Consider the following 11,401-nt stretch of genomic DNA (forward strand, 5'->3'; position numbering starts at 1 on the left):
TTTTTTTTCTTCATATAATCGAACACAACCTTGTCGCTAAACACAGACAGTGATCATCTGCGAGCAGAAAATATAGCGCACAATACACTAAACCCATGTGTTACAGGAGAATGAGCGGCGGCGTCATTATGTCCGATCAGAGGCGGAATCTCGCATGTTCATTTTTTGCACTTTCAGATGTTCGTTTTAACATTATTATTATTATTATTATTATTATTATTATTAGAGATATTGTATGATGTTCAGCGCCGCGCTTCCGGAGACTCGAGCGCCGGATGTTTTCACCGTTCGCCGCTTTTGTCATGACATCATCAACCAGACTGTTTTGCCGCCGTTTCAAAGCGCAGATGTTATTGGTTAATCTGCCCACGTGACAAACTACGTTTGGAAGATTCTCGCGCCATAGACAAGAGCCCCGCCCTAGCGCACTCGCAGACGCGCTCTCATTGGTGGAAAGCGCCAGCAGACTCGCGCCAGTTTTTGCAGCTGCGCTCGAGAGTGTTGCATCTTCAGTAAAGAAAACGTTTCCTAGATATAATATTAACACGTTTACTTTAGAAACGCGACTTTTCCCCCACACTGCTGCGATAAACATGGCACCGAAGGATTATATGGCGGAGAAGGGTAAGTGAACTCTAGTTTAGTTAAGAACTCTTTTCGCTCTGTTTCTGAGGCGATACGCATCAAAGTCCGATGAAGTGAAATCTTGATAAAAATCATATTTGGTATCTGAACTGGAGCAGAAAGGGTGGAATCGGTGTGACACATGTGCTGTTTTACTGCGACATGGCGTTTATTCCGTTACGCTTGTAGATGCGTTTCTAACTTAGTTTAATTGTTGCTCGCGGGGGTTGCGCGCGCTTGTGCTTCAGTGCCCGGATGGAGTTTCGGAACAAAGAGCGGCGGCGCGCGTAGAGCACGTGCTCGGTTTCAGACACACGCTCTTATTTTCAGTCAAAACTTTAACAAATCCGTCCAGCATCATGCGTGCGTATTTATTCCGATCGGTCGGTACTGCAGTGATTGTCAGACGTCGCTTTACAGCTCAGTGTGAAAGTTTCGTCTGTACGTGTGAAACGGGGCCGCGCGATCCAATCCCTGACACCAGAGTCGCGGAGCGCTCCCGTGAACGGTCACGTTCTGTCTGGACTGGACTAGTTTATAAAGCGCGGAGTGATCGCGGAAGCGGCGCGGGCTGTAGCGCGGCTCCATAGCCATGTGCTTCTTTGTTTACAAAACAGCAGCCACCGAGTGGCGTTACACGCGCGTCATTTATAACGCGAATGCTAATGTGCAGCGAGATGACGCCTGTCACACCGAGACACGGACTCTGGAGTCGCGATAAGGTTCGTCGAAACGACACCATTCGATGTTTTGCTCGAGTCGCTCCGAGGCTGTTTGGACGCGGCGATCATTTGCTTAGTTTAACGCGCTTTAACTTCAGACGTGTATTTTCTGTTGAACAGCTACTAGTAAACGTGTGAAGCTGGACGTAGTGTGTCGGTTTGAATTCTGACCATACAGCGAACATTTTCATCGCTTTCGTTTCGGCTTTCACTCGTTTATTTACGTTTTCTCCGCGCGCGCTCACGTGACTGTTTGTCCCGCTGCACCTCTGCGTGATCGCGCGCTCATCTGCAGTGGAAACTTTTCCTTCACTTAAACATTTACACGAGCCGTTCGACAGGTCTGTGTGTGATGGTGGGTTTTCTGCTGTGATTGTTTTTCCAGAGAAGTGCAAGCGCTTCCTGCAGGAGTTTTACAGCGAGGATGACTCTGGGAAGAAGGTCTTCAAATACGGCGCTCAGCTGGTGAGATCTACAGCCTGTTCGGTTCCTGCAGTGCAGCATCGTGTCAGACTCCTGCTCATGCGTGTGTGTGTGTTTCAGGTGTCTTTGGCGCACCGCGAGCAGGTGGCGCTGGTGCTGGATCTGGATGATGTGGCGGAGGAAGACCCTGAGCTGGTGGAGAGCGTGTGTGAAAACGGCAAACGTTATGCCGGACTGTTTGCGGATGCGGTTCACGAGCTGCTGCCTGAATACAGAGAACGAGAGGTGCTGCGTCTGACAGCCATCAATACTGAAATTATAGATCGCTTTGTAGATCTATATGAACATCATTTACATTACATTTACATTTATCAGACGCTTTTATCCAAAGCGACTTACAGTGCATTCAGGCTTACATTTTTTACCTAACGTGTGTTCCCTGGGAATCGAACCCACAACGTTTTGCGCCGCTAACACAATGCTCTACCACTGAGCCACAGGAACACTGGTGACTAGGAACATCAGACCATAAATACGTCAACGGCTTATGTGCAGTATGAAACTCTAGAAAATTGTTATAACACGTCTATAATGACTTTAACCTGCAATAATTATATTCAGTTTTATCCACATACGTTCACATAACATGGTATATGCTATAAACCAAGTCAAAATGCTGATATCACATAGCTTTTCATATTTAGTTAAATATGTAAGTAGCTTTAAAGGTCCAACTTTATTTGCCAGCTGAAATTCACTGTATATCACTAACATTGCCTGCTGATCGATATATTCGTGTCTGAGCCGTGTGTGTTTTGTAGGTGGTGGCGAAAGACGCCTTGGACGTTTATATTGAGCACCGGCTGATGATGGAGACCAGAGGTCGTGACCCCGCAGACACACATGACCCCCGGAACCAGTATCCATCTGAACTCATGCGCAGATTGTGAGTCACACACACACACACACACACACACACACACACACACTGCGGCTGGCTTGATTCACTAGCTCCTAGTTTGATTTGATTCATTTTGATATATATTAGGTGGCATGTCAATTGTTCTTAATGAAAAATGCTGATGTTCAATGCTGTATACTAAACTTTACTATAGAATTAAACACACATCGCTGTGCTATTACAGATTATATGAACAACTATATTCAGATAAGTCAATTAACTTAACTCAAGATATTAGATCAACTCTCACTAAATTTAAATTTCTCATAGTTCATGAAATAAATGTGACTTCATTAAACATTCAAATTGATCAAATTTATTGATTTTTATTCAGTTGTTTTGAAATAAACATTTAAATGGTGGTGAAATATTATTGAAATATAATTGAATAATGACGACATCAGTAAAAATAAAACAAATATGTAATAAATGCATGTATTAGTGCATAAAAGGAACACAACACAAATGATTATCGGATGGCAGGCACACTACAAATAATGTTTAGTGAAGTTTTGTTCAACTGTAAACGAACTGAAAGGTCAGTCTTGGGATTGATCGAGTGATCATAAATGATTATTGAATATAACTGAGTAATTGATAGTCTCACACACACACACACACACACACACACACGTGTCCAGGTGAATTCAGTGTGTGACAGATGTTATCGTGTTCCTGTCTGTCATACTCTACACACTCACTTAATGGTTTTGTAGTGTATAACCGCATGTATCATGTGTTTTGTGTTTCTCAGCGAGGTTTATTTCCGTCCTCCGTCCACACTGAAGCCCAAGGTGGTGCGTGACGTGAAGGCCGACAGCATCGGTCAGCTGGTGACCGTCAGGGGAATCGTCACCAGAGCCACGGAGGTCAAACCCATGATGGCTGTGGCCACCTACACCTGCGATCAGTGCGGAGCCGAGACCTACCAGCCGGTGCGCAGCTCATTACTGCATGTGTGTCTTTAAACTCACCCGTGTGTGTGTGTGTTAACACGAGTCCTGTCCGTGCCGTTGGTCAGATTGCCTCTCCGAGCTTCACGCCGCTCATCATGTGTCCCAGTCAGGAGTGTGTCACCAACAAGTCTGGAGGACGGCTGTACCTGCAGACACGCGGGTCAAAGTTCATCAAGTTCCAGGAGCTGCGCATTCAGGAGCATGTGAGTGTTTGTGAGCGTCACGTTTGTCTGGCTGAGTGTAAATCATGCAGAGTGTTGAGTGTTATATGTGTTATGTGTGTGTGTTAAACGCTCAGAGCGATCAGGTGCCGGTGGGAAACATTCCCCGCAGCATGACCATTTACGCCCGCGGAGAGAACACGCGTGTGGCGCAGCCTGGAGATCATGTGGCTGTTTCTGGAATATTCCTTCCTCTGCTGCGCTCCGGATTCAGACAGGCGGTACAGGTGACACGCTACACACACGTCTCACACATCTCAACATCCTATCAGCAAACAGTGGACAGAACAAGTCCCTCTCTACACTTGTATCGCTGCGTCCCAATGTTCACACTCTGTCCTAAATAATATGTGAGATTAGTATAAGTGTTGAAAAGAGAACGCCAAAAACACTCTGTGCATTCTAATGGCTAATATTACCCACAATCCATTGCAATTATCAACATTTAAAGCTGGTAAAAAAAATATTTATAGTTTTATATTTCATCTGCAGCAACAATGTGAACTTTTATAAAGATCAGTTTGGCCATTAACTTTAAAATGCATCAGTTTACAAAAAAATGTGAGCAGAGTTCTCTGAATGAAAGACCCACGGCTGGCAGATCAACGTGTGACTTCTCTCTCTGATACGGTAGGAAGATAAATGGAATGTGGATCTGAACTGTGATGAGATGATTGACAAGCCAGTTTACAGTGACAGGATGCGTGTAATTATGTGACAGAGGGTCTGTTAAAGACACGGTTGTATCAGGTGATAGTTTGTCCCAAAGCTTGCCTAATCTACTACACACTCTTTCTTCACAAAAAGAGTACATCCTTTAAGGGTGTAGTATGAGTAAGAGAATTGGGATGCAGCGTTAGACTATCTAAACGTATGGTCACATGACCTCGAGCGCTGTGTTTTACTGTATTCAGATACATCTGGTGTGTGTAGGGTTATTGATGTGTGTGTGTGTGTGTGTGTGTCAGGGTCTGCTGTCAGAGACGTATCTGGAGTGTCACTGCATCACTCTGATGAATAAGACTGAGGATGATGAGCTGGGAACTGAAGAGCTGAGTGATGAAGAGCTGCGGCAGATCACGGGTAACACACGCTTCGTGTCTGTGTGTGGTTTATAAGGGTTGTGACGTGTCTCTGGACTCACGTGTGTGTGTGTGTGTGTGTGTGTAGAGGAGGATTTCTACGAGAAGCTGGCGGGATCGATCGCTCCGGAGATTTACGGCCATGAGGACGTGAAGAAGGCGCTGCTGCTGCTGCTGGTGGGTGGAGTGGAGCAGGCGCCGCGTGGGATGAAGATCAGGGGTGAGACGCGTCTGCTACAACAAACTCAGTTCAGCTGGATCTCTTAACATTAACACTTAAATGACTGATAATATTCTGAAATTATTAAACTCACATCAGACTCTTTGATAAGCAGTTATTTTTCACTTAAGATGATCGAGTGTTATTCATTGATGCTTTTTGAGAGTTGTTTCTGTCTTGGAGCAAAACTGGCCATTATCTAATTCTAAATCCAAACATCAGATTTCACCAGTAACAACAATAACATTACTACTTTAATTCATACTGTTTGAGAATCTCTTACATTCGCTTTGAACGAAACTGAGCAGCATTTAAATCGCTCCGTTGTGTGTGTGAGTCGCTGCAGCACTGTATATATCATCATATCACCCAATCCTCAACCTACTCTATATTAAAGCACTACAGTATTATAAACATGACAGTATGGTTTTCTGTAAAGCAGCTTTGAAACCATGTGTTTGAAAAGAGCTTTAAAATACTCTATAATAACTTTGACACTGATATTGAGCTGCACTGAGTCAGCACTGTTCTGAGTAATGACATGATTGCTGTACAGAGTTAGGATGTGTCTGATGTTTATTAATGTGAAGCTGTTGTGACAGTCTGTTGTATGAAGCGCTGTTTGACTGAATGTGTCTGTGTTTGTAGGGAACATTAACATCTGTCTGATGGGAGATCCGGGTGTGGCGAAGTCTCAGCTGCTGTCCTACATCGACCGTCTCGCTCCTCGCAGTGAGTATCGCCCTCAGCATCGCTCCTCCGTCCGCTAGTGTCCCGCGGATAACTCTCAGCGCTCTGTTTCAGGTCAGTACACCACGGGCCGTGGCTCGTCCGGCGTGGGGCTGACGGCGGCGGTCATGCGTGACCCGGTCACGGGTGAGATGACGCTGGAGGGCGGGACTCTGGTGTTAGCCGATCTGGGCGTGTGCTGCATCGACGAGTTTGATAAGATGGCTGACGCTGACCGCACGGCCATCCACGAGGTCATGGAGCAGCAGACCATCTCCATCGCCAAGGTGAGGTCCGCTCCGCTCCAGCTGGGTGATTTTCGACTCCTGAATGAGTGCGATCACGTGTTTTGTGTGGTGTTTGTCTCAGGCCGGCATCATGACGTCTCTAAACGCGCGGTGTTCAATCCTGGCCGCGGCTAACCCTGCGTACGGCCGCTACAACCCTCGCAAAACCCTCGAGCAGAACATCCAGCTGCCGGCGGCGCTGCTGTCCCGCTTCGACCTGCTGTGGCTCATCCAGGACAAACCTGATACGGACAACGACCTGCGTCTGGCGCAGCACATCACATACGTGCACCAGCACTGCAAGCAGCCGCCCACACACTTCACCCCCATCCACATGAAGCTCATGAGGTAAACACGCTCACAGCAGTTCACACCTGCTATCAGGGATGGAAATTAGCACCCGCCAGACTGTAGCAGACTGTTTCACCCGGCCGGTGGACAAAAAAGTTCATTTCCATCCCTGGAGTGTGTACAACAAGCAATAAAGTGTAATATCATCCGAAGCAGCTCCGTGGAGAAAGGCGGTGTAAACCGGGCTCGAAACGGCGTGTTGTTCCCAGTACAGTGTTTGCAGCTGAAGTTAGTGCCGCTGGCGGAGTGATATATTCGTTGGTTATTTACAGTACGTTTTATAGCACGCGCTCATGATATACAAGATCGCGTGAAGAGTTGAATTTATCGCGCACAAATTTCCGCATACTGTCACGTCTCTTTCAAACCCCTGTAAGTTCATTCTCCTCCAGCATTCTGCAACATTTTAGATTATATGGACAGTTTGTGTTTATCTTATTGTTTTTAACGGCATAATAAGCGAACTAACAAACAGTATTATCGGTGTCTAATAACTGCTGTCCGGGGGATGCATTTTATTTCCAGTCTACTTTTTCAGAAGTTAGCTCTGTGGCTAGTAAGTTGTTACGCTGTTCATTTTTGTTTGTAGAAACGATGTATTAAAAACGCTGTGCGTTCGTTTGTTGACGGCGTAAAAGTTTGCGAGCCAAGATTTCGCGGGGGGGGGGGGGGGGGGGGGGTTGAATGCTTCGTTTAGCTACTGTAAAACATCTAGTCTAGAACTCGTTTGGCATTTTTTTTTTTGCACAATAAAATCTTTACTGTTTAAATTGTTCATTGAGCTGTTCTGAATATAATTCAGTTCGATGCCGATTCAACATTGTGATGTCTGTCATTGTCCCAACCCTGATTTGACCTGTAATTACAGAAAATCATCTGTTGACAAGAAATGTGTCTTTCGTGTTGTCTCTTGGGTTGTGCTTTAGTTTTCGGCACTGAAAACAGCTGTATTTCACTGCATTCAGAGAAGTCACAATCTATTCATGTTACAGATCCTGGACCACAGTGAAGGAATAAAGTAATTATTAGGATAATATCAGTGTTGATGCAAATTTAAATGATGAAACAAATTCAGTTTGAGCTGTAAGTTTTGTTGTGGTGTAATAGTGTCTGTGCAGCATGATCACTGCAGATGTATTGTTGATGTGTGTTTCTGAACCTGATTGGATCCCCTGATGTTCCTCCTTCTGTCTGTGTCTGTCAGGCGTTACATCAGTAAGTGTAAGCAGAAGCAGCCGGTGGTTCCTGAGGCTCTGTCAGATTACATCACAGCTGCGTATGTAGAGATGAGGAAAGAGGCACGAGTCAGTAAAGACACGACGTTCACCTCGGCCCGAACACTGCTGTCCATCCTGCGCCTCTCCACTGCCCTGGTGAGACACACACACACACACACACACACACACTCCCGCAGGAGAACATTACTGTCATCATCAGCAGGACTTGATCTCTGGAGCTGGTCTGATGTGGCCGTCGGGTGTTAAAAGTGCTGTTTGTGCAGGTAGCTGTGTTTTCTCTACTGTAGAAGCAGCACTTCACGACACACGCTGGCGCAGGTTCAGTCCGTCAGGTGACACGCAGAGATCCGTGTTTGTCGGGTGACGGTCAGCTTTGCGGGGTGGGCATTCAGCCTCGGGTCACACCGCTGTGCAAACCCATGCAAAACTGACTGCACACGACACGCATCAGCGCTCAGACGCATGTCACAGAGACTAGCTGGTGTTGAGAGGCGGAGACTTGGGCAGTTGCTGGCTTTCCCACAAGGCATTGCACTTGTCTCGGTCTGACAGTGCCGGCACAACTCATCTGTTTGACTGAAGTACACTTCACTTGGAAAAATCTTTTGTATTTGCGGAATGTGGTGACATTCACACACTTGATTAGCTGAGGAAGTGACTTCAGGGGTGTGTGTGTGTGTGTTCAGGCTCGTTTGCGGATGGTGGATGTTGTGGAGAAGGAGGATGTTAACGAGGCCATGCGACTGATGGAGATGAGCAAAGACTCACTGCAGGCCGACAAGACCAACAACACCAGGTACATAAACACACACACACACACACACCACTGACTGCAGCGTGAGCGCGGCTCACTCTCTGTCTGTCTGCAGGGCACAGCGTCCCGCTGACGTGATCTTCTCTCTGCTGCGGGAGCTGGCCGGTGAAGGAGCGGTGAGGTCTGTTCGTGTGGCTGAGGCCGAGCAGCGCTGCGTGTCTCGTGGCTTCACTCCTGCACAGTTCCAGGCCGCTCTGGACGAGTACGAGGAGCTGAACGTGTGGCAGATAAACCAGGCGCGTTCGCGCATCACGTTTGTGTGAATAGAGTGACTGGACATGATCCCATGTGTTTGAACCTTTCCGGCTGGTGGTGTTGTGATGAGGAGGGACCAAGTTTGCTTTGTTTTGCTTTTAAATCTGTTAAATCCCTGAAATAAATGCTGTAAATAGATCAACTTTGTGTCTTGACTTGATTTATGGACAATCAGGATGAAATGCTGACACATTGGTAACACTTTACAATCAGGTCCAATTAGTTTAAAGACATTTTCAATGAGCAATACATCAGGGGCAGTCCTAGAGGGAGTGGACATCCATGTATGTGTCAGATTATACTGGATGCCCTTTAAAGGGGTAGTTCATACAAAAATGAAGATTACCGTGTGAATTTACGCACCCTCAAATCATCCTAGCTGTATGATTTTTTTCTTTCAGTGGAATCCAGTCACAGGGATTGAAGTTTTCCGTCACTACATCAGATATCCGTTAATTGAAAAAAATGAGGGGAAAAGAAACATGTAGTGCTTCGTTGTTCTATTGGAGCACCAAAAATCATCCTTGCCACGGCTGCAGCTTCTCACTGACACCATAACGGCGCTCGCATCATTCACAGTAGGATTATTAGCAGAGAACAGAGCAGAACTTGAATCTTGGTTGGGATTGCGGCTTTTAATAATAATTCTGCACTTATAACATGATGACAGATGAAGGAATGTATCATTTGCACGTGCTTTTGAGTCTTGAGAACTAACCTGCACACTCTCATTGTCGTGTGCGCCCACAAATCGCGATAAGGAGAGTCACAGATTTTAATAATTATTAAAGCATTTTGCAAATGTGATGATTGATTTAATAAATTTCAATAAACAAGTACTGCCTGATTTTGCTCTAGTTCATCAACGAAAATAGATCCAATAAAGTAACAGCTGAGCCGCTTTGCATTTCTAAAAGCAAACCGCGATGTTTCATTCATGAATGAAAGTGCGTTTTTGAACAAATCTCAGTGTCAGTGATGCATGATCACCCATTCATAAAGGGAGTCACTTGCTTCATTCCTGAATGAATCAGCAGTTCAAACAAATCAATTGAATGAATGATTCAGTGATAAAATCAGTGACTTGCTTTTAGATCATATCAAAGTACTGAGAGTGCTTTCCTTAGAGTTACAAATGACCTGCTCTTATCATCTGATCGTGGTTGTAGCTCTCTATTAGTGCTATTGGATCTTAGGTATGGAGTACCTCAAGGCTCAGTACTAGGGCCGTTACTCTTCACACTTTACATGTTACCCTTGGGAGATATCATCAGGAAACACGGTGTCAGCTTTCACTGTTATGCTGATGATACTCAGCTCTATTCTTCGAGGCCCAGCGAAACATACCAATTTGAAAAACTAACGGAATGCATAGTCGATATAAAAAACTGGATGACGAGTAATTTCTTACTGTTAAATTCTGAAAAAACAGAGGTGTTAATTATAGGGCCTAAAAGCTCTGCATGTCATGACCTAGAACGCTGTTCTAAGCCTTGATGGCTGCTCTGTCAATTCTTCGTCATCAGTTAGGAACCTAGGTGTGCTATTTGATAGCAACCTTTCCTTAGAAAGCCACGTTTCTAGCATTTGTAAAACTGCATTTTTCCATCTCAAAAATATATTCTAAATTACGGCCTATGCTCTCAATGTCAAATGCAGAAATGTTAATCCATGCGTTTATGACCTCAAGGTTAGACTATTGTAATGCTCTATTGGGTGGTTGTTCTGCACGCTTAGTAAAACAAACTCCAGTTAGTCCAAAATGCAGCAGCTAGAGTTCTTACTAGAACCAGGAAGTATGATCATATTAGCCCGGTCCTGGTCAACACTGCACTGGCTCCCTATCAAACATCGTATAGATTTTAAAATCTTGCTTATTACTTATAAAGCCCTGAATGGTTTAGCGCCTCAGTATTTGAACGAGCTCTTGTTACATTATAGTCCTCCACGTCCGCTGCGTTCTCAAAACTCTGGTAATTTGATAATACCTAGAATATCAAAGTCAACTGCGGGCCGCAGATCCTTCTCCTATTTAGCGCCCAAACTCTGGAATAACCTACCTAACATTGTTCGGGAGGCAGACACACTCTTGCAGTTTAAATCTAGATTAAAGACCCATCTCTTTAACCTGGCTTACACATAACACACTAATACGCTTTTAATATCCAAATCCGTTAAAGGATTTTTAGGCTGCATAAATCAGATAAACCATAACCGGGAACACTTCCCATAACACCCAATATACTTGCTACATCGTTAGAAGAATGGCATCTACGCTAATATTAGTCTGTTTCTCTCTTATTCCGAGGTCACTGCAGTCACCCGGATCCAGTCTGTATCCAGCCCAGATGGTGGATCAGCACCTAGAAAGGACCTCTACAGCCCTGAAAGACAGCGGAGACCAGGACTAGAGCCCCAGAGACAGATCCCCTGTAAAGACCTTTACTCAGATGACCACCAGGACAAGACCACAGGAAACAGATGATTCTTCTGCACAATCTGACTTTGCTGCAGCCTG

At 45.2% G+C, this 11,401-nt stretch overlaps 1 protein-coding gene across 1 annotated transcript; it reads left to right on the forward strand.

Annotated features, from left to right (window-relative positions):
- Nucleotides 1-439: 439 nt before the first annotated feature.
- LOC109101755 (DNA replication licensing factor mcm7-B-like) lies at nt 440-9,025 on the forward strand. The gene is made up of 15 exons (XM_042770506.1): nt 440-624; nt 1,732-1,811; nt 1,890-2,054; nt 2,591-2,715; nt 3,485-3,665; nt 3,752-3,889; nt 3,985-4,134; nt 4,876-4,990; nt 5,078-5,209; nt 5,858-5,941; nt 6,014-6,225; nt 6,308-6,573; nt 7,781-7,949; nt 8,501-8,610; nt 8,684-9,025. The coding sequence occupies exons 1-15, from the start codon at nt 594-596 to the stop codon at nt 8,889-8,891; spliced, it is 2,166 nt and encodes a 721-aa protein (XP_042626440.1). The 5' UTR covers nt 440-593; the 3' UTR covers nt 8,892-9,025.
- Nucleotides 9,026-11,401: the final 2,376 nt, after the last annotated feature.

Source organism: Cyprinus carpio, chromosome A14 (assembly GCF_018340385.1).
Source record: "Cyprinus carpio isolate SPL01 chromosome A14, ASM1834038v1, whole genome shotgun sequence".
Classification (NCBI taxonomy): Eukaryota; Metazoa; Chordata; class Actinopteri; order Cypriniformes; family Cyprinidae; genus Cyprinus; species Cyprinus carpio.

Excerpts from the sequence above, each read along its gene's own strand:
- LOC109101755 (XM_042770506.1), top strand. The coding sequence starts at position 594 with ATGGCACCGAAGGATTATATGGCGGAGAAGG. Across the intron at positions 2,716-3,484 it reads TCTGAACTCATGCGCAGATT|CGAGGTTTATTTCCGTCCTC; the intron begins GTGAGTCACACA and ends TGTGTTTCTCAG. Across the intron at positions 6,574-7,780 it reads ATCCACATGAAGCTCATGAG|GCGTTACATCAGTAAGTGTA; the intron begins GTAAACACGCTC and ends TGTGTCTGTCAG.